At 39.6% G+C, this 22431-nt stretch overlaps 3 protein-coding genes across 5 annotated transcripts; all 3 read left to right on the forward strand.

Moving 5' to 3' along the window:
• Positions 1-83: 83 nt before the first annotated feature.
• Positions 84-8816, forward strand: slc25a34 (solute carrier family 25 member 34). Its single transcript, XM_086041837.1, has 6 exons — positions 84-282; positions 1126-1774; positions 4061-4126; positions 5283-5435; positions 5526-5663; positions 7037-8816. The coding sequence occupies exons 2-6, from the start codon at positions 1358-1360 to the stop codon at positions 7223-7225; spliced, it is 963 nt and encodes a 320-aa protein (XP_085897963.1). The 5' UTR covers positions 84-282; positions 1126-1357; the 3' UTR covers positions 7226-8816.
• Positions 8817-8973: 157 nt separating this feature from the next.
• On the forward strand, positions 8974-13537 carry LOC147142123 (transmembrane protein 82-like). Of its 2 annotated transcripts, XM_086040883.1 has the most exons (6): positions 8974-9168; positions 9257-9329; positions 11053-11239; positions 11316-11733; positions 11972-12156; positions 13377-13537. In XM_086040883.1, the coding sequence occupies exons 1-6, from the start codon at positions 9096-9098 to the stop codon at positions 13467-13469; spliced, it is 1029 nt and encodes a 342-aa protein (XP_085897009.1). In that variant the 5' UTR covers positions 8974-9095; the 3' UTR covers positions 13470-13537. The 2 variants fall into 2 exon arrangements, with proteins under 2 accessions (XP_085897009.1, XP_085897008.1); XM_086040882.1 differs by lacking the exons at positions 8974-9168; positions 9257-9329 and adding an exon at positions 9388-9574.
• Positions 13538-14301: 764 nt separating this feature from the next.
• On the forward strand, positions 14302-21027 carry fblim1 (filamin binding LIM protein 1). 2 transcript variants are annotated; one of them, XM_086041981.1, is made up of 9 exons: positions 14302-14553; positions 15271-15482; positions 16404-16661; positions 17238-17425; positions 18526-18610; positions 18697-18866; positions 19220-19392; positions 19520-19637; positions 19719-21027. In XM_086041981.1, the coding sequence occupies exons 3-9, from the start codon at positions 16406-16408 to the stop codon at positions 19854-19856; spliced, it is 1128 nt and encodes a 375-aa protein (XP_085898107.1). In that variant the 5' UTR covers positions 14302-14553; positions 15271-15482; positions 16404-16405; the 3' UTR covers positions 19857-21027. The 2 variants fall into 2 exon arrangements, with proteins under 2 accessions (XP_085898107.1, XP_085898106.1); XM_086041980.1 differs by lacking the exon at positions 14302-14553 and having other exon boundaries at positions 14917-15482.
• Positions 21028-22431: the final 1404 nt, after the last annotated feature.

Genomic DNA, 22431 nt, shown 5'->3' on the forward strand with positions numbered 1-22431 from the left:
CTCCACTCGTCCACTCTGACCAACGGTAACCTTTTACCCACACAGCTCCCACTGTGGACACCGCGCGAGACGCTTGATTGGTGAAGATTCGTAGACTGGTGAGGTGGCAGTCAGGGCCGCGTGCCTATTGGCTGCGGCCTGTTCGGTGGGCGGAGTCACTGACAATGAATGTGCTCCGGACACAAGTTTACAATTGAGAGAGGCGAAGAATGTAGCCGGACACTCAAAACACTCAGCAAAGTGAGACTTAAGTCAACATTGCGGAGACGGGCACTTTGTCATGTGAGTGTAATTCATTCATCCGTTTGTTCGCTAGTTTGAATGACTTATTTGACCGTTTATAATTCTTGTATGTTACTGCTAGTTCAATTTCTTGCATTAAATGAACGTACTCATAAAAAAGTATTTACAAGGGATCAACTAGCATGCAATGCATAAAATTTGACTTTATTTTTGAAACACGCGTCTGTGTAATATGCAGCAATGAAGCATTTAGTCAATTAAAGGCCGTTTGTTTGCTAGTTTGAATGACTTTGATCACATCAGCACAATGATCTATTCCTCTAGTGTCATTTAATGCTTAAATGAAGTATAAATTACGGGATTTGTAAAAAAATTATTAAATGGGGTTCAATATGCATGGAAGTAACTAAAACTCCACTTTCCACTTTAAACAAGACAACATTTTCCATGTTAACATGCTGCTCTGAATCACTTAATCCACAGGTGTCACGTTTAGGAAACTATTTGAACTCAAGGCCCGGTTTCCAGATCTAACCATCATTTCATGTCTACTAAAGCAAATCATATGTGTATATTTCATGCATCTTCCTAAAACATGTCTCAAAATTATAAATTGTCTTCACTTTTGATAATAGTGAGGTAATGCAAGCATTTAAAATTTCATAAATAAATTTAACAATAGCTAATAAATTGATTGATTTTTATTGACGTCTGATTGAAAGACTAGTTATGAATCTGCCAATATACTGTGTATGTCGGCCTAATAATAGGATGATGCCCTTATGCTTTTATATGGATTCACAGTCATAACAGCCCACTGAAGAAAACAATAACCGCAAGTTTTGAGTTTGATATCAAAAGCAATCCATTCTCTTGTTGCAGACGGTGCCTCCCTTGAAGAAAAGGAAGCCGTTTACACAGCACAGTGGCATGTGACGGGTCAGACATGCAAAAAAGTTTGATAACGTTTCTTTCTGGCTTTCATGTTCCACTAAAGAGACTTCCTGACAAAGACAGCTTTTTTATCTCAAAGGGCAAATTGTGACAGTCTCCTTTGAGATATGACAAGTGCCCTCCTGCAGATTTCCTAACAGTTTAGTAGCCTTTCCACATTATGGCATCCACGGTGTCAGCTGTGCCTCATCCCATTTTCGTCCCCTCGCCACCCCCACCTCTGGACTTCGCCCTGGGTGCCCTGGCCTGCTGCGCTGCCTGTATCTTCACCAACCCTTTAGAAGTGATCAAGACCCGACTGCAGCTTCAGGGAGAGCTGCGTGCGCGGGGCACCTACCAGAGGCACTACCGCGGGGTCCTCCAGGCCCTTTGGGTGGTGGGCCGCACAGATGGGCTTCGGGGCCTTCAGAAGGGACTTTCCGTCGGCTTGATCTACCAGGGGGTGATGAACGGCGTGAGGCTGGGCTGCTATTCCTACTGTGAAGCTCTGGGCATCACGTCGTACCATGGAGGAAGTGTCCTATCAGGGGCGGGGGCCGGTGCGCTTGGGGCATTCATTGCCTCTCCTGCTTACCTGGTAAACTAAGAAACTTTCTCTCCCTATTCGGGTATCGTACAAGATGTTGGTCATTGTGTTGCTGTGCTGCTGTGTGTTGAAACGTGACCCAAATAGGTCGCTGAATCCCAATCTGATGAGATTACACACTCGTCCTCAGATGTGTCAAAGACACAACAACAGCAACAACAAGTTAATTAACAGCCAAAGTTCAGCTCAGTCAAGATAAAGAAAAAACAAGTTCGTTTGAGAATAACCACGTGGCTCAATGATAAAGTATTGAAAATCCTTTTTCGTTTTTACTGTAATTGGTAAGAACATTAAGCAAGATTTAATATATTTGATAATTTGGACTGCTTCAATCCTCACATCTGTGTGATAACAAAGATCACTCGTGTACCTTTCATCTCTACTGCAGCCTCCTTGGCTGACACTGACAGCAGCCCAATGTTTTTAAAGCAAAAATCAACCCAAAAATATTTTTTTTCGAGAATATGCAAGCCCACTATTTGAAATAAGGCGTTCTGATAAATATTGCATTTGTGGAATAAGAGTTAATCCACCCGTTTTTAGCCATCTCTGGGGGCGGCCATTTTGTCACTTCTGTCGACTGAAAATGACATCACAACACAGTGCTCAGGTAACGACCAATCACGGCTGACCTGTTTTCTGAATCTGAGCCGTGATTGGTCGTTACCTGAGCAAGGGGCAGTTGTGGTGTATTTTAAGTCGACAGCAAGTGACAAAATGGCCGCCCCCTGAGAAGGGGTGGATTTTGCTGCTTAACTCATATTCCACAAAGGCAATATTAATCCGAATGCCGTGTTTCAACTAGTGGGCCTGCTGGGAACACATTCTTGAAAAAAATATGTTTGGGTTGATTTCCACTTTAAGTGTGTGAATTTATACTTAAATAATCATTTTAATTGAAGAACATTTTTTAATTCATCTTTTATGACAGGCTGGCTTACCTGCGTTTGCCTAATAGTAATAGTCTGCCCCTGCTTTAGAAACCCAAAAGTGACGCAGGAATGAGACACGTTCCTACCAAGCAGACCCTTCTTCGTGTCTAGTGCAATTCCATCCCCCTCATGTGTCACAGTGAAATAGGTTTCCAATGTTTTTGTATTCACAGTGCTGTGTCACACCTCTCATCCTTTGTTGAATATCATTACTGTATTCACAAATGATGTGACGCTATTCAGTTAGCTGACGCTTCGTCATGGCTACACTCCCTGCAGCAGTATCACAAGCCAAATAAGTGTTTACCATTTCAAACCAAAGTGATGAAATAGTCAGTTGTTAAGATTACAATTGATTGTAATACAATTGCTTCAACAAAGATTCTAAATCTTTCACAGTCAATTAGTATTCTTCAACTATTCTGTGGCAAGAGTTGTATTATGCAGGAGGCTTCAGGCTACTCTCCATGCAAACTGGCTATACTTCCTGAATAGATTATGTAATGCTATCTATTAAGGAACAGGAAAGAGGAGTTCATCCACGGTGGTGAATAATAGTAATGGACCAAACTGGGTCAAATGCTCTGAAGATAATTACGTGTGAGCGAAACAAAGACCAAAGAAAAAACCAAAATGTCAAGTCAGCACAAATGTTGACACGAAAACATGCATGCATTTGAATGTCCTACATCTATTTTATTCCAGCAACTTTAAGGCAACGTGCATTTTTTAAAGCAAATTAAAGGCCAGAACAGCGTATTGTGTGAGAACTATGAAAGCACAAAAGATTGACTTGTGTGGCTGTCACAGTCCTGGAACTACTGAGCATGTTGTTTTTCTGCTTCACTTGCCAGTCATTCGGAATTTGCACTATCATGGAAAAACAGTGCTGTGTACATGTTGAGATATCTAGGTTGCGATATATATATGTACTTTATATATAGCCTGCACGTTGCTTCAGTCCTCCCACTGCCGTGGTATACTTGACGCGAAGTAGAGCATATGTAATGTATTGTAAAGCCGACAGACGCTTACTCCCAACATTAATCCTTGTGCACAGTGGATCTGGATATGCTTCAGAAATTTCCGTAATTTGCCTTGTTCTTTTTTGGGAATGTAGAGAAGTAATTATAGATAGTTAATTCTAAGAGGTAATTGATTTTAACTTCTCATTAAAACAAGAAACAATATGAATCACAAACATGGCAAATGCTCAAACCTTTGACCACGACAGTCCCCTTCCCTAACCTATGTAGAGAGCTAGATAACTAGGTTTGATATTTAATTGTCCTCTCAACTTGCAACATACAACCCTAATCGCTGATATTTTCTGTCTCCTTTGTAGGTGAAGACACATCTGCAGGCTCAAACAATAGAAGCCATAGCAGTGGGCCATCAGCATAACCACGTGGTATGACCAACATATTCAATTATCCGATTCCACGGTGTTTCACTAGCCAGGTTTACACGGAGCCTCGTGTTCTTATTAAAGTGAAACCAATCGGAATAAAGAGGTGAAAACCAATTGGAATTTCATTCATATTCACAGGGGTGGTATACAGTATTCTTTTTGCCAGTCCGAACAGACTGTGTACGTGTAGCTCCTGCAGGTGACAACACTACTTTATATGACTGTTGTGATTATACGCAGTGGGGCCAACAATTGACCTGACTTATATGAGTTTTTCGAGATTGGAGCTGTCTCTTTCAAATCTTTTTTTTTTTTTTTTTTTTTTTTTTTGTGCTTTGACTCGCGAGCAAAGAAATGGAGACAAGCGAGGTAAGGTGGTAGTTACCTCAGCTTACTTCACAACAAGCAGCAGTCTGGCAGATAGTGAGCAATTCTTCCCAAAAAAGAAGCTTCAAGATGTTTGATGGCCCTCCCAGTTGAGATTTACTGTCAAACTAAACATTAAAAAAAAGTTTTAAATTACACTATGTGTATTTAAAACAACCACATTGCCGTTCGTTGGCTTTGTCTGCTAGTTTAATGCTTACACATAATGAGAAATGCCATAGATGGGCTAATGCACCTATGTGGCGATGTTACACTGCATAAAGCCAACAGTGCCTCAACACATGTAGACAGACAACATAGCAATACTCATAGGCATAAATTCTTTATCCTCTGTAAAAAACGACTATCACTGCAGCTTACTGAGCCACCTTCCATACTGTAGTTGTGAAACTCTTCATTTGCGTCTGATTGACTCTTTATACTGCCCTCTGGCAGCCAAGTCGCACATATAGAATGAGCTGCAATGAATTAATGATGATGTTCAAACAGTTTATTTCCTTAAATTCAATTTAATTCTGTTATACTGTATGTTAAAAAAGTACAACACCGTAGAGTGCTGTTTTTATTATTAAAAAACACCTCGCGTTTGGAGCACCACAACGGATTACTGACATTTTCCATTCATTTCAGTTTAATTACGAGTACAGTCAGGGAACGGATTACTTACAAATTACAGACTCAAAATTATCCATTGATGTGAATGTGAGGATTTTAGACGATGGTATGTGCATCTTTATCACCTATAGTGTGACTTTTTCTTTCATTCCAGGGTGTGTCTGATGCCTTTGTTACCATCTATAGAAAAGAGGGTTTAATTGGACTCTGGAGGGGTGTGAACGGGGCCGTGCCTCGCGTCATGGTTGGTTCAGCTGCTCAACTGGCAACATTCACCTCGGCCAAGGAGTGGGTGTTGCATTCCCAGGTACAGTAGTCGCCGCTATAAACAGCTGCCATTTTCGGACACACGTGATTGAGCAGCTGCAGCAAACCTTTTCCCGTTTTGCCCTCGCAGTGGTTTAGTCCGGGAGCCAACTGGCTTGTTGCTTTAAGCGCGGCCAGCATCAGCGGAGTTGCTGTGGCAATCGCCATGACACCCTTTGATGTCATTAGTACGCGGCTCTACAACCAGCCAGTGGACGAGTTTCACAGGGTGGGTTCAAGGTTTGACATTTACAATAGAACCTCTGAGTTTATACAAGCCATTCTTGGATGACGGCGTACCTTTGATTCCTATTATTCTGTTGTATTATTATTTTATTTATATTACAATTTTTCCCATAGAAAATCCATTCCAGTTGTCACCATCGTGAAACGTGTTTACTTGACAGTCACAATGTCAAGCAACGCTTTGACAGTCATGAATGTCATACGAGTGTTTCCACTATATAATCAACTAACATAAAAGTAATGTTAACGCTAACAAACGTTAAATACAAGCAAGCAATCAACCTAACATTAACGCCTGGTCTAACAATATAATTCCTAAAATTAACCAACAACATTTCTCAACAGAAGTCACAATTGTAACAATACAATATTGTTCATGGAAATAATTTCTTGCTAGTTCTGACTGCCTCTTGTCAGGTGAATGCTGATACACCATTGGCTAGGATAGGCTTTACCTCACCTGCGATTTAATGAGGAAAAGTGGAATAGGAAATGGATGGATGGACCTTGAAGCATGAGGGATGCTCCGCGTATGAGGATACAGCTTCACCGAGCTGTCACATTATACTTACTATGGTTAATTGTTGTACAAGTTTAAAAATACTTTAAATGATGCATATTGCAGCACAAAATGTATAGAACAAGCACGTGCATAGCTGTAACTTTGATGTGTGGCACACTTGCAGAGGAAGATTACTTGTGGTGCTAGGAGGTCCCGTTCTTCATTTTAGGACTGATCGGCTCAGATTCAGAAAACAGGTCAGCCGTGATTGGTCGTTGTGAGCACTTGTGATGTCTTTTTCGGTCGACAGAAGACAAAATGGCCGCCCCCAGAGATTGCTAAAAACGAGTGCATTTTGCTCAGAAAACAGGTCAGCCGTGATTGGTCGTTGTGAGCACTTGTGATGTCTTTTTCGGTCGACAGAAGACAAAATGGCCGCCCCCAGAGATTGCTAAAAACGAGTGCATTTTGCTGCTTAATTTATACTCCACAAACGCAAAATTAATCAGAATGCCGTGTTTCAACTAGTGGGCCTGCTGGGAACATATTCTTGAAAAAAATATGTTTGGGGTGACTTCCGCTTTAATGCCGCTTTTTGCCAGAGCAGAGACATGTGCACCACTTCCCACATCACAATAAAGCTCAATTTCCTGTTTTTGGGCCATCATTTCCCTTTTATTTACCATAACTGTTGCCTTTCTGTTGGCATCACAAAACAATCAAAACAATAGGTCAACTTCATGGATATTCATCTTTGGAGGTCCAACTGTATTTGTGAAATCCCATTTAATGCATACAGATTCTGCTAAAACATAACATGAGTGTTTTTTTTTCTCTCCCAATGTTTCTCTTAGGGACGTCTCTACAATGGTTTTTCGGATTGTATGCTGAAGGTGTGCCAAGCTGAAGGCCTGCTCGGTTTTTACAAAGGCATGGGTCCAGTGTTTCTGCGCTTGGCTCCACACACAGTTCTCAGCATGCTATTCTGGGATCTGATGAGGCAACAAGCTGTGAAAAACAGGCACACCCAAGGGCAGGGCTGAATTCACGCAAATATACGCAGCAAACATTGCAATTTTGTCCAAACTATGAACTTGTAACTACTTTACTGTAAAGGAGAACAACTCTCCTAGGGAGGATGATGAGAAGGATTAACAAAGAACTACCTGACCAACAATGCTGCTCGGACAAGAAGCTCCTGTCAAGTTGTTTGACGTGCGATGGTGTGTTTTGTGGCTGTTCGAAATGTAGGAGTACTAATACAGTTACAGAAATTCCCAAATTATTCATTTTCTGGCCAAATTTGGTCTTAAAGGGATTTTTTTTTATTTGTAGAATAGACACCTTTTGGCCAATGACACAAGAAAGTATCAAGGCAACTTAAAGACACTGTAAAGTGATTTCGGATATTTGCTTCTGGATAATTACATGTTTCACGATAATTGTTGAAAACATGTGTTAAGACTGAGAACCATATGCACTCATTTGTGGAGCACTGTTTAAATGCTTTTTCCCCCCAGCATTTCAGTGTAACACTGGTACTCAGCGCGAATGTGATGTGCAGTTACAATAGCTAGCTAGCTAGCGTGAAAAGTGATTGTCCCTTTGAATGGTATCGCCGCTTTAGAGCGCCTCAATGTTGGTCATGAGTGTGTGTGTGCATGTCAGAGTGAGGATTGGGGGAAAAAAATAAACAGTCTGATGTCGACAGGGGCTTCTATAGAGTGCCTTGTCATGGCACGGAAAAGCCCGTCTGTGACCCGGTGGCATATATTCCAGCCACTTGAGTGTTAAAGTGGATATATTTTCACGGCTCAAAGCAAAATAAAGATGCTGAAGTAGCATCCCTTTTTTCAGTGGGGTGTGGTTTTAAGCGCATTCAGCGGGCACGCCCACAGTGTTTGAGAGTGCAGAGAATTATATTTCACAATTTTGAAGCCTCATTTTAAATACTTTGTAGGTTTTTTTTTCAGCCAGTCAAATTTGTCAGGGTTGTCAAATTTACAAGACATACTGTATTCATTTTCACTTTACAGGGACTTTAAAGATAATTGCAATTAATAATATTTTCAGTATATTTAAATTCAATCACTCGTATCCATATATTTTTGGGGGGAAATAATTGTTTTGGAAAGAATATTGTTAATGTGTTGCATTATTATCTAATCCAACCTCAAGTCTAATATAATTTTAATCAACAATACACTATACAATACATTTACAACATTGGCTATGCATGCGTTGATCAGAGTATAAATAATTTTGGACATGGCACCATTTGACAGTGTAAACATTTCACTTTACCTCAAAATCTGTCCAGATTGCAAACAGCTTTAGGCTCGAATACTCTTAGCACTCTTTGTTTCATTCAAAAAACAAATTGAAGACAGACAGAGGTAATGACCTTGTCTGTACTCAAAATAAAAGATGTGATTTCTGTATTACCGTAACTGACGCTTTACGTGTGCTACATGTGATTGCCATGTAGTTTGATGTTTTCAAAAGATATCATGTGAAGGCCTTTTGTAACAAATGTACATACTACAGCAAATAATCAATTGATCATTCAATTTGTGTTTCTTTGTGAAAAGTTACATCTGCACGACATTGTAGATTAAACATTATTTTGCGTGACACTGTCTGAGTCTGTTTGATTGCTCCCTATTGATATTCAGGAATTTTATTTGAGGGGATTTTCAGCCTCTTTCATCAAGCAGTGATTACACTGACAATCACCGTTAAATCACTTTTGACCTTTGGAACTCTGCGTCAGACTAGTAGTGTTCACAATGATCAACAGGCACCAGGGAGATCCACTTAATCTTTAGCCAGAGGCTTGGCTTACAGGAATCCACCATAAACAGGCATGGGGTTTAACAGACTAATATTATAATACACAAGGAAAACATAAAAATGTTTTTCCCCTACTCTTGGATCCTGGAAATCCTTCCTATGGAATCCAATCCAATTGACTGTTTATTTCAAGGTGAGTTAATAACTAGGGGGTAAATTATGACACTCAATGTTGTAACATGTATTTAAAAACTGTTGTTGCTGGCGTATGTGTTTTGAAGGCGTTGTAGCTGCATGTGGAATATCAGTGCTGTGCAGCCTGATGAGAGTGTACTATTTTACTCAAATGTGCAGGTGAGCTTTTTGTAATGGAAAACGTTCATTACTGTACATCAGGGATGTCCAAAGTACAACCTGGGGCCTTTTGCAGCCTGTGGCATGTTTATAGTGGCCTGCAGCATATACAAGGGTGCACATAACTGGCACGCAGGTACGCATGCGCAAGAGAAATCACTGACGCGTACCGTCATTTGCGTCACGACGCACATTCGCGTACCTATACACACTAGTGGTGCGGTGCAACGAATCATCTTTGATTGGTAAGGATCAAGCATTGGTTCAGGATGGGCACGATCCGCAGAATGGTTGGTGAAAAAAAAACTGTGCGCGTTCACAATAAGGCAACGTGATTAGTCCGTATTCAGCAGAGGAAATTGAATACATGTTCCCTCAAGATCACGTAAAATGCATGTACAAGAGCGTTTTGAAAACATACTCAACGAACACACCGCCTCCACAAAGGTTAACTTCAAAATAAAGCTTACCAATAATACATTGAGTCATTAATGCCTCCAACGCAATAGCCTTAGTAAACATTTACTTTGAAGTTGGCCCCACGTGGTGGCGTAACGACTAACTTGACTTCCGTTTTTGACTGTCGTCATTCGGCAGTTTTAACGCTTGCTACCAACACTAACACAACGCTGTCTTGAAATCATATTCAGTCGCTAATTTAGGACACGAACAAACCGCTGGTTGATTACGCTGTCATTGTATGATACGGCACAAGTCTCCGGCGTTAGTGGCTAGCAGCTGATATCATTAGCTGGTAGTTCAACAGCTGCTGTTTTTTTTTGTATAAACTTATTTTTCTATATTGTGGACCTAGATTACTTTGTAATGTGCTGTCCATGTTTTAAGAAAGGTGCCTTAAATTGCACTTCGCCTTTTTCAGAAAAAAATAAAATAAAAATAAACTGTCTTCATTTCATTTATAACAACACTTTTGCCTAATAATTGTTAAAACATTCAGCTCAAAATGTCTGGCGGGATACTTTGAAATGTACATTAAATTATGTTCTTAAATCCTAAACGGCCATATTAGACATTAGGAGTTGACTTTTTTTCATGGGCAAAAGCGTTTTATAAAATAAAAGAAGACAAAGTTCTATTTAGCTTTTTTTTTTTTTTTTTCATATCATGCAAAAAACGATCCGATCCGTGACTCAAAATCCGTGACCGATCCGAACCGTGATTTATGTGATCCGCTGGACCACTAGTAGTGAGTACCAAAGACAATCTCCTGGTACTCATGCGAGAAAAAAATTATGTTCACCCCTGGGCGTATACTAAAAAGGAACAACTGACATGTGCGGCTCGTGTCAACGCCTTCATTGCACTACTTACCTTCTACACTAGGTGGCACGGCAGCAGTACAGGAGAAGGAATTCTCATCTTCACTTCCTTGTTTTCCACCAATCACACATTACTTGGTACTTCAGAATCAATTAAACACTGATGGCTTCACGTCTGAATGGTAACTGAAATGAAATCGAAAAAAAGAATGTGTACAGTAAATTTCGGGACACCCAGTATAGTAACAATATTGAATAGCTTAACATAGCTTTAGCTACACGGATGGATTGGTTTTAGTGTCTTAAATAAATTAAAGGAGAAGAATGACAAAAAGATGTCCCTTGAATCTATTTTTGCAGCCCTTGTAGGAAAATATTTGGGCACCCCTGCTGTACATGATCAGATGCAGCAAACTTATATCCTTCCACATCTTTCTGAGCAGTGATTCTGAAACGGAGAGCAAGGAGAAGACACCGCCACCAAAAAGCCCGCATAGCGCCAAATGGAGATCATTAGTCCACTTCTGGGCTTTGACTGGCCTCTTGTCTATTGTTAGCCCGCGGGTCTCTTCTCTAATAGCTCTGGAATTTTCCCTGCGAGCTGTCTTTGCCTGGATATCAGCGCGACTGGTGAGTCAAAACAGAGAAGCTGATACTGCATTCCCAGTTAAACCTAGTTTCTAATGTGGGTTTTTTTCTCCCCCAGGATGCTGGTGGCAGAGGCTTAGGACTGGTCCTCATCCAGAGCCATTTTTCCCTGGGTTGCAGCATCATCTCTACTCTGTACTTTCTCCATCAGGAAGCGCCGCACAGCTCCATAAGCCTGTTCCTGGCTGCCGCCTTCAGTTGGGCGCTGGCAGGCTGTTGCAACTCTCTGTGGAGTCACGTGGCCCATCTCTACCCGTTGCACAGTACAGAGCGCTACTGTGGGATGTGCATCACCCTCCTGTCCTCAGGATACACCCTGCTGGCCTTTCTGCAGAGGCTGGTTGTTTTGGTCTTTGCGGTGGCAGCTGTGGCCTCGTTCGCCACAGTTTATGACCACTTTCTTTCCCAGAAGGAAGCACTCAAGTTTTGGACTCCCCTCACACTTTGTTACACAATGCTGGTGGTCTATAATCAAGGTGGGAATTAGTAAAGGAGGGTATTTATGTCTCTACATGAGAAAAGAGCTTTTTAATTTGCCCAAAGCTAAACCTGGGAGGAGAAATTGGATTAGTAGTTCGTTGTATTGGCAAAAAAAAAAAAAAAAATTATACAATGTAATTATGTTGCCGGCAGACACCCGGTAGTCCCCGTGCCACAGTTTGAGGTCCGCTGTTTTAGAAAGCCTAAATTCACATTTCCTCCCATTTTACCCAGAGGATCAACAACGTCAGAGGGGCGCAGACGCCTTGTTGCACACTGTCGTGCTGCGCCTGGGGGCCCTGCTGGTGCTGATGCTGTCAATGGGAAATTGGTCTGATGTCCTCCACGTCCTTGTCAGTTTCCTGGGAGAAGCTGTCTGCCTCCTGTTCTCTCAAGACCTGCTGCAGATTGCGTTAGAGGTCTGTGAGAAAAAAAGTTCTAATTTGTATGATGCAATCACTGCAATCTACTGTATTTATCTCCTAATCCAGGGCCTCAATGCAGCAGTTCACAGTCTTTAACTCTCAAATTAGTAGCAGATAAAAATTGACCCGTGACCCATTTTGGGTCCTCACCCTAAGTGTGGGGAAATTTTGACCTACACAATCAAATGGACTAAGGATGAAAATTCGTCATTTCGTTGATTAATTGATCATCACGAATGGTGTGGATTGATTGTTAAATAAAACAGGTCAATACACTATTCACTATTATGAATCAGAGATGCAAGTAAACTACATGAGATGATTTTTTTGTTACAATGATTCCAAATATGCCCTTGTTTTTTCTCTACCACATTAGGTGTGATATAGCAGTATATTTATTCATATTTATGAATTAAGGGTTAGGTTCACCAATAGGTGGGATTTTTTTCTGAACATCATAGCTATGAATGCAAAATCTATATTGTGCAAGATTTTCTTGGTCCAACCTAAAACCAAAACATGAATATATCTCAAAAACCTGATGTGCTGGGAAAAAAGTAAAGATTTTTTTTAATCACCTTCAAAAAGGGACACATAAAGCAATCTCTGATTAAATTTTGATGTTGACAGAGTAATCGAGCATTTGAGGCAAAATATACTAAAAGGCTGTAATCAGCAAAATTGCTGTTGAGTCAGTCTCAACTACACTGAAAAAAATGGTGTGTTGAATTTACAACAAAAAAAATTCATCAAGTGGTTCCATGAAATAAAATCATCTGGATCCAGACAAAAATGTTTAAGTATACTGAAAAAAATGATGGTTGAATTTACTCAATTATATTTCATCAGGTGGTTGCTCAAAATAAAATAATCTGAAGCCAGATACATTTTTTAAGTAGATGTATGGTTTACTGAAGTAAACTATACATTTTAGTAGATGTAAAAATGTATCTGGATTCAGATGATTATATTTAGTGCCACCAATTGAAGAATTAAAATTGAGTAAATGATGCACGGCATTTTTTTTCAGTGTAGACTACTGTATGTATCAGGATCCAGACTACTTTATTTCATGCATCAACTTGACGAATTAAAATTGAGTAAATTCAACAAAAACGTTTGTAGTACTATAGGCTGTTGATTGTTATTTTTTTCCCCATTGCATTCCAAGAAATGTAGCCAAATGTCAATCTCTAATATCTACCCTTTTATAGGAAGAGGAGGACACCAACATGACCAAATATGGACAACGCTCCAGTTACAGAAAAAGAGAACGTACAAGTAACACACCATCAAAAAGTCGATGATCACTGAAGTCTGCTTCCAATACAACACATCATGTTTAATATAAATTAAAAGACTTATGACCACATTATTGATACTCTCTGATTTTTAATTATATCAGTTATCATGCCAAAAATTACGTTTACTTTTGGTGCTACTGCTATTTGTGGGTCGGTTCATGCAGTATTGAAAATACCCATCCATTTTTTTTAGTGCTCATCCTCATTAGGATCACGGGTGAGTCCAACTGACTGTGTGAGAAATGGTTTGCATGCATCCTGAATGAATTGGTTGCCATCCAATGACAGGGTGCATAGAGACAAAAATCTGTCCACACTCACATTATCAGCTATGGACAATTCAGAGTCTTTAATGAATGGAACATCTGTGTGGGCAAACACAGGACCTCTCAAGGCAGACGTCCTAACCACTAGGACACTGTGTTCTTCTTCAAAAACATCATAGAGCAGTTATATTAAGTCTTACAGATTTTTCCAATGCATTTCGGTACAGTATGGACATTGGTAAAATCACTATTAGGGCTTTGTTATGCAATCTTATGGTGAGCTTTTCCTTCAACAACCCCGTAAACCTTTGAACTATGATACGTGAACATTTGTCCAAATTAAAGAAATAGACACCATTTTTCAAAATGTTCAAAATGAAACGGTGAGTAGAGACAGACAAAAGACTTTTAATCCAAAGTATCCCATCTTTTAGAGACAATAATCACACTTTTAACTGCTGGGTTAAAAGTAACCCAAATTGGCTAAAATGGCTAACCCAACACCGGGTCCAAAAGGGAAAGAGCCAATGCTGGGTTATTTATACCCAGTGCATTGGGTTGAGAACTTGACCCAGCACATTTGATCAAGATTTGGATCCAACAAGGGGTAAAAATTACCCATTGGAAATTGGTTACCAGGTTATCAGTAGGGTTGTGGTGAAAAATTATATGAATTTTATTTCCATATTTTATGAGAATGTTACATTATATTTGCTTCAACTTCAGGACACAAACCCATCCATTATGGCGACCAGCTCTAGCCTGCCCAAATCCAATCTTCAACGCAATCTGCTGGATCAAAATAATTAACCCAACCTCAGGTAAAGGTAACCCAATCTACTCAAAAGCCATAGCTAGCAGCAAGTGGATTAGGAAAACAACCCAGCATTTTTCCATGTGCAGATTATGTTCTGCTCTATGTGCATGAACCAAATGGACATGACAGGACATGTACTGATACCATGTCAAATTGAAAATATTGTGTAATGAGGACAAGGAGAAGAAAACAGAGTCAGTATAAAGTAAGTGATGCCGGGAAATAATATGAATTTACGGGAAAAGCCCTGGGCACGTGCCAAAAGATAGCGTGAGGATGTGACTTCGCGTCTCCATGGTGGAAACATTATCATATACTTTATGAGACTAGCGTTCATAAAAAGGTGGAAGTATTGCCTGACTTTCTGTTTAAGTACCCGGTATATCCATATAAGGCATCTTCACTCAAATTGTGAACCTGCATTTTTTTTCCTTCAATGGCATTATAAGATCAAATCTACAGTGAACTAAATAAAAAAAATACCTTATAAATAAAGGCTACATAAAAACAGCAATACGTGGTTACAACCATTTTTTTAATGGCGGCCCAACACGTCATGCCTTGCGACTGACAGGTGATCAGTCCAAGGTGCGCCCAGTCTCTCGTCCAGTTAGTTGTCGTAGGCAGCTTCCCCGTGACCTTGAATGAGATAAGCAGTAGAAATGGATGGACAAGTATGTCACAGTTTCCCTAAGACTGACAGTTTACCTTTTACGGTTAGTACGGAAGTGACGTTGCCAGCCAGAGAGAGAAAAGGAGGAGGAGGCGTGCATGAACAAGAGCACAGGTTGGAAGTAAACAAGGAGTGGCTTTCTGTCAATATAATAAACCTCTTCAGAGTAAAGTCAACCAAGAAAGATCAAGAAGTAACGCGGTGCTGTTGGGACGCAGACGACAGAAGCGAGCCAAAAACTGCATTACTTCACCTCTCAGGTAATAAGCACCACTTGTTTTTTTTAATTAATTATTTATTCATTTATTTAGTTAGTTAGAGAGTTAGTTAGTGTAAATCAAATATTGTGTGCTTGAAATGTCAATGGTGAGATGACATCAGTTACTAGTGGCAGCTCTTTCCTAGGTGCCAATGGCAACGAAAGATCCAGACAGCAATTTATCTCATAATCGTAGTAGTATTGTTTTTGGGACTAACTGCAAGCTCTCTGTCTACGGTTTCATTCGAACAACCGAGTGAACATGACTGACTGATAGTGGTGGGAAGTAAAAAGGTACAAATATGTTTTTACTGTACTGATGGAGGTTTATCACATATTTGTACTTTACATCAATATTTGTTTTTTTCTGATGACTTTTTGCTTTAACTATCTACATTTGAAAGGTCTTAAAAGGCAGAAAATACAAGGACAACAAGAAGGAACGGAAACTAGGGAACATGAATGAAAATGGCAATAGATTCCAGAAAAGCAAGACATCCCCGTTCATGGCCTTATTTAAAGTCCCTGTAAAGTAAAAATAAATGTTTTCTACATTTGACCGAGAAAATTGTTGTTTACAACCCTGCCAAATATGAATGAAGATTGGCAAGTATTAAAAAAAAAAAAGTTTTCCAAATTATGAAAAATTAAGCCGTGCAGTCCGCTCTCAGATGCTGTTGACGTGCCGGCTAAAAAGTGGCTGCTACTTGGTCTATCGACTGCACCAATCTGTGCGAGAAATTGAAAAAAACCCACAGCAGACAAAAACTCCCGACCCTCACTACTAACATTTTGATATGATCATTATTTGTGTTTTAGGGTGTTAATAGGTTATATTCAGAAAGACATTTCATCGTCAGTACATTTAATACCAGTTGATCAGTAGGAACTTGGTGCTGACGATGAATGGGTTTTTCCATAGCCATGGCGTCGGAAGATTCAAGCAGGAAAGTGTCCAGTGTCTTCATCACCTTGGCATCTCCTCACCAAACCAAGGCCAAGCAACACGGTGGGAACCAAAAGGGCTGGGTGCATGCAGGGCCTTCCCAAAGGAGCTCAGGATCTCACAGCTCTGCGACTGAAGCGCTTTCCCAAAGGCCCTCACGGTCTGAGAGCCATACATCGGTCCAGTTGGGACACAACATGGCAACGTGGGAAAATGACAACAGGGGTGTTGCAGGTATTTATGACAACATGGTATTGTCATTTACTCTTTGGATGTATTCATGTTTTATGCGTGTTTGTATGTACGTATGCAAATATACTATTCATGAATATGAAAGTCAACACTTTGACTTGCTGTCTTTTCAACTTTCACCACGACTTCTGCCAAACTCTTTAATCAGTGTTTTTAAATGATGTGTAAATCGATTTATTTCAGCCACTAACAGTGAAATATAACTGAAAAAAGAACAAGAGAAAAATAAGAAGAAAACCAAGTGTCGATCATTTGCGTACACCACATCACTTCCTGTCAATTCAGTGCTCATCAAGGTGCCTTGCCAAGTGTAAAGTGAGTTGACTGCTTTCAAACTTGGCCTGAAATTTCGGTGTCTCCACAGGCGTGTTTATTGAGCTGTAGAATGTGACCCATTTCCGGATGTGTTCTTATGCCGATATGCTTGAACAGAATAGGGCCTAGACTGCCCTAAACTGTTCCAATAAAGTCTGAAACATGTTATTGGGGAAGATGAAGAAACTTAGATATCTGTTTGATTGATTTATTGATGGAAAACAATTCTATTTAACATTTCAGGTTCAACAGATGTCTTCTCACCGCCTCCTTTTGCTTCTCCTTCTCCCCCTCTCCCTCCTCCTTCTTCTCATCCCTCTGGGCTGCATTCATATTCCCCTGATCCACTGCCCACACTATCACCTCCTCCTGCCCCGAAACCTGTCTCTCGGCCTCCAACTTCGCCCCAGCCACCACCTTCCAACAAAGAGGTAAACGTTCACTGAAAAAAAAAAAAATGTTGTGTTGAATTTACTCCATTTCATTTCGTCAAGTGGTCGTACGAAATAAAATCATTTGGATCCGAATACATTTTTTTAAGGCTGACCTGTTTTCCTGAGCCATGATTGGTTGTTACTTGAGCCCTGAGCAACTGCGATGTCATTTTCAGTTGACAGCAAGTGACAAAATGGCCGCCCCGTGAGGTGACTAAAAATGGGTGGATTTTGCTACTTAAAGCGGAAGTCAACCCAAACATATTTTTTTTCAACAATATGTTCCCAGCAGGCCCACTAGTTGAAACACGGCATTCGGATTCATTTTGCGTTTGTGGAATATAAGTTAAGCAGCAAAATGCACTCGTTTTTAGCCATCTCCGGGGGCGGCCATTTTCAGTCAACAGTCTTCTGTCGACTGATCACAACTGCTCACAACGACCAATCACGGCTGACCTGTTCTCTGAACCTAAGCCAAAAATATGTTTGGGTTGACTTCCGCTTTAACTCATATTCCACAAACACAATACCAATCAGAATGCCGTGTTTAGACTAGTTGGGCTACATAGAATTTATTATTGTAAAGAAAATTTGGGGGTTGACTTCCTCTTTGGAACATGTAACTGGATAAAGACAACTGTATTTCATGTGACCCCTTGACAAAATAAAATGGAGTAAATTCCCCAAACTTTTTTTTCCCCCAGTGTATTTGGTTCTAAACGGCAAACAAAATACCAAAGAGGAAAGAGTTTTTCAAACACCACAGTAAACGGTACAGAGTTCCCTTTACAAATAAAGAACATACAGCGGTATTCATACCTGGATTAGATGATGAATTACTTCCATCAATACAGTGATGATGTGACCCCAACAAAGTTGGCAGAAAGCGCCTGTTAAAATATCAGAACAGCTCTCAGCATGTTGCAACACGGTTTTACACCAGCATACAACCAAAACAATAATCATATACTGTGGTTAAATCAGTACTGAGCATTACTATAGGAAAAGATAAGCACTTGTATCCTAGTAGAACAAGCAAGTATTTGTTGTTGCCACTTTATTTGATTTTTACATCAACTATGTGCTTTGCGTTTAAGGTGATAAAACGACCGCCATCTAGTGGGACGGATACAAATAAACAGACAAATGTGATCCAGGAAGTTAACCACAGTGAAAGCAGAGGTAACCTTTTCCTGACCTCTATTAACATCTCCCAGGCATTGATGATGCATGTCATCTAACCTCGTTTTAATTTGCATGCAATGCAGGCTTGTGTGGATTCTGTCAGAAGCCCATACTTTTTTCCGAACCAGCATTGACCGCTTTGAAGAAGATTTACCATAAACACTGCTTCATGTGCAAGACTTGTAGTAGGCCTCTGGCTGGAAAAACGTTCTACGACAATTCAGAAGTCCCTGAATGTGAAGCGTGCTATGAGGTAAAGACAAGTCTTCAGTACATACAGTCGAATGTGTAAGGTTCAAAATTTTGAAGTGATTTTTCCTAGACACCATCAACACCAAATTTGTCCACATAAAACACACCCTGACTATATTAGGCCTAAGGTCATGTTTGAAAACTTTTCACCACAAATTTATTTTACTGCACTTTGCCCAAGAAGTGTTACATGGTTGGAAGGCTTGCAGGACTTTTAGACAATGTTGCTTTCCAAATACAAAAAAAATTAGCCAATTAAAATGTCATAAAATGTATGATGGTTTTTTTTGTTTTTTGTTTTAAAACAGCGACAACCTTTGTACATATAACAATGTGTTCTCCTCATTTTTGCAGAATCGTCTTGAACGTTGCTGGTCATGTGGCGAAAGGATAAGAGAGCGACTAGTTCGGGCACGCCAGCGAGCGTATCATCCAACTTGTTTTACCTGTGTAACATGTGAACAGCCACTTGAACATTTCATCCAGGCAGACACTGGAGAGGTCTACTGCCAACTGGACTACTGCAGGTATGACAATGATAAGTGCCAAAGACTGTAGCTTTGCGATACGTAATATGCTGTGGTGTCACACTTTTCCAGTTTGGCATTTGGACTTTCCTTGTCCAATGTTTCCTTTTGATTTCTGTGAATTAAGGAAGTTTGCTAAGACGTGCAGTGCTTGCCACAAGCTAATTATGACCAGTGACGGGGGTTTTCCGGAACATGTCGAAAGTGAAGGACGCATCTTCCACAAAGAGTGCTACAGATGTGAGGTATTGGCACCATCAGACTACAAAGTTCATACAAACACGTGTGCATTACCAAGTTGGAGTCAATTCAGATTTGTCCTTCAGGTTTGTCACTTCAAGTTCTCTCTGGAAAAAGGGGAGCAGGGCTGCTATTCTGTGCATGGGAAAAGGCTTTGTCTCTCCTGCAGTAGAAAAAATGAGCAACGGCAAGATTCTAACGCCGGCCTCACTGTCGACCAGTAACCCAAAACCACAGAAGTGATGGAAGACTAAGTTGGCACATGCAACATACATTTGGATAAAATGATTTAAATGTTTACTTTGTTTAGCAGCCAGACTGTGTTAGCACGTATGAGGTTGGTGTGGGAATCGCAGTAGTAGGAACGAATAACAGAGATTGGGTGATAATTCACTCATTTAAATCTAGATGTTTAATGTTTAAACAGGCAGTATGTAAATTTACTATGTAATAAAATATTTATTCTAGTGCTATCAAGCGATTAAAATGTTTAAACTAATTAATCGCAAAATTTTCCATAATTGATCGCGATTAGTTGTATTTTTCAACAACAATTTTTTCCAAAGCTCGGAACCAATATTTACTTGAGTAAAATCTTGGAATTAATATGGAAAAAAAGTAAAAGAATATTTTGATGCAAAGACTGTTCTAATAGCTTTGATCTTGAATATGATTATTTTCCTGTAAAATACAACGTCTGAACGATACAATAAAGGCGCACAGCTAATATGGTATTGGTATTTGGCTTTGCGAAGTGTATTTTGGATTTCTGAGTCAACTTTTTGAAGTAAAACTACGTAAAAGTCCGTCTTTGCGACAGTGACTCTCCTCTAAGTTTGTCTGCACAGTGAGCAGAGGTCAGCTGCTACAGAAAGTAAATAAAACTGAGTTAATTTTTTTTTCGTGCATTATGAAATTTAAATGAATCTTCATAGTTAATGCTTTAACTTTGACAGCCCTAATTTATTCATTGGTTGATTACTTACCCAGTCAGGAGAATATTGTGACTCACATCCTATTGCAAAATCAAAATCATCATAAAGTACTTGCGCATCAGACAGCTATAATATCAATATTTTGATGCTTGTGTATACTGTACTGTAAGAGAAAATCAAATACATCCCAATATGTTTTAATAAAGTAGATTTTTAAAAAAATGCATATATAATGAAATCTCCATCTTTACCAAAAAGATGAACGTGTAAAACTGCATTGTGAATTATTTCCACTGTGCATCTTCCTGACCATGAGTTAAACATTCAAACTAATTTACTTTGAAGTTTCTGTTCGACCACAGGAGTATCATGCCGCAATATGTTGTCTTGTTCTCCAAATTAGTTGTATCTACAATCTATGTAACCAAGTTTGAATTAAAAAGTGCCTTTGGGTCCTTTATGTTTTTTCAGTATAACTGTGACAAATATTATATTCGGTGCTCACACATCTAACACAAATGCAGTTGAATGTGAGCCTGTTGGGTTGCACTTCATGTTGAGCTACACAAAAAGAAAGCAGCTGTTCTTGACGTACCCCTCCCCCCCAAAAAGCATGCATATGTGGTAGTTGTGGAGGATGTTTGGGTGTCAATGCACGAATAATTTGAGATTACCCAAATGCAAACAAATTGTTCTCGTTTACTTCTATTTATGTGAAATGGCCCTAAGAACAAATATGCTTTGCTTATGTTTCTGTTTAAAAGGCAGTTGAGGTAGTTGAGGTACGCTGGCAAAAAATTATCCACTTTCACTTAACCCACCAGATTTGAAAATGTCAGCACACCACAAAACAAAAATCACAGAAGTGGATCCACAAATTAATGACTTTCCTTCTGCCATCTAGTGGAAGGGCATTTAATTGTTCTGCCTGTCACTACGCATCACTCGCATGGATAGATAATACAAAGATAGATTATTTGGAGTAAATGAATAATTATTTTTGGACCAAGTAAAGAAGCAAACTCATTGCTAATAGTTTAAATTACATCTGCAAGCATTCCTGATTCTGAAGACTCTGAGCAACACATGACATGGCCGCACATAAGGCAAGAGTTGGCCCAAAAAAAAAAAAACACACATGCACTGGAAGCAGCACAGCCAAGACAAATAGATAGACATACAGCAAATTACATAAAACAAACATTAGTTATTTAGTTAATTTAGAAATGTGGCCAGCAAAGAAGGCCTTGCTGGCACTGACAGCTCACCACTGGTCAATGCAATCACAAAAAAAATGAGGTAGAAATACAACTCGATGAAATATTGTAGTAAAATGTAATTGACATTACGTTTTAAAGGGGAATCCTCTTTAAACATTCTCATTCATTCTTGTTAACACAGTGCAGCATTGCTGATAGGGGCAGCAAGATACCACACAATAAAGAAAATTGCTCAGTGAAATGGTTTTCAATTGGGGAATGCATGGCATGTCATAGACTGACATTTTGCCTTGTACTGCCAAGCTATAAAAAAAAAAGAAGTTGGGTGAGCTCAAAATTTCTAGGCAACAAACGTCGATAAAGGCTTTAGTTGGGCAATTCAACAACATATCTTAAGTTTTCCAGCATTTTCAACCAAAATAATAGTTTACACAACTAACTGGCCCTTAAATGTCCCACCAACTTAAATACATAAATAAAAACAACTCAGCAAATTGTTTTGGAGCAAACAACTTGCTTGCTTTGTTGTGTTGACTAACATCGTTGCCGTAAATGTCAATAATTTATATTTTGAAGTTGTTCCAATTTAAAAGACCGCTTTAGCTCCCAAAAAATATTTTTTTTTACAGTGCAATTGCTGTCGA

This window comes from Filicampus tigris, chromosome 9 (assembly GCF_054856515.1).
Source record: "Filicampus tigris isolate MCC_2025a chromosome 9, RoL_Ftig_1.0, whole genome shotgun sequence".
NCBI lineage: Eukaryota > Metazoa > Chordata > Actinopteri > Syngnathiformes > Syngnathidae > Filicampus > Filicampus tigris.

What these genes read in the sequence shown, in the direction of transcription:
- slc25a34 (XM_086041837.1), top strand. Translation starts at nt 1,358, where the DNA reads ATGGCATCCACGGTGTCAGCTGTGCCTCATCCCATTTTCGTCCCCTCG. An exon ending in GCCATCAGCATAACCACGTG is followed by an intron (nt 4,127 to 5,282) that starts GTATGACCAACA and finishes CTTTCATTCCAG; the next exon opens with GGTGTGTCTGATGCCTTTGT. An exon ending in AGTGGGTGTTGCATTCCCAG is followed by an intron (nt 5,436 to 5,525) that starts GTACAGTAGTCG and finishes TTGCCCTCGCAG; the next exon opens with TGGTTTAGTCCGGGAGCCAA.
- LOC147142123 (XM_086040882.1), top strand. Translation starts at nt 9,414, where the DNA reads ATGTTTATAGTGGCCTGCAGCATATACAAGGGTGCACATAACTGGCAC. An exon ending in CCTGGATATCAGCGCGACTG is followed by an intron (nt 11,240 to 11,315) that starts GTGAGTCAAAAC and finishes TTTCTCCCCCAG; the next exon opens with GATGCTGGTGGCAGAGGCTT. An exon ending in TGCTGCAGATTGCGTTAGAG is followed by an intron (nt 12,157 to 13,376) that starts GTCTGTGAGAAA and finishes ACCCTTTTATAG; the next exon opens with GAAGAGGAGGACACCAACAT.
- fblim1 (XM_086041980.1), top strand. Translation starts at nt 15,212, where the DNA reads ATGGATGGACAAGTATGTCACAGTTTCCCTAAGACTGACAGTTTACCT. An exon ending in TAACCACAGTGAAAGCAGAG is followed by an intron (nt 18,611 to 18,696) that starts GTAACCTTTTCC and finishes CATGCAATGCAG; the next exon opens with GCTTGTGTGGATTCTGTCAG. An exon ending in AAGAGTGCTACAGATGTGAG is followed by an intron (nt 19,638 to 19,718) that starts GTATTGGCACCA and finishes TTTGTCCTTCAG; the next exon opens with GTTTGTCACTTCAAGTTCTC.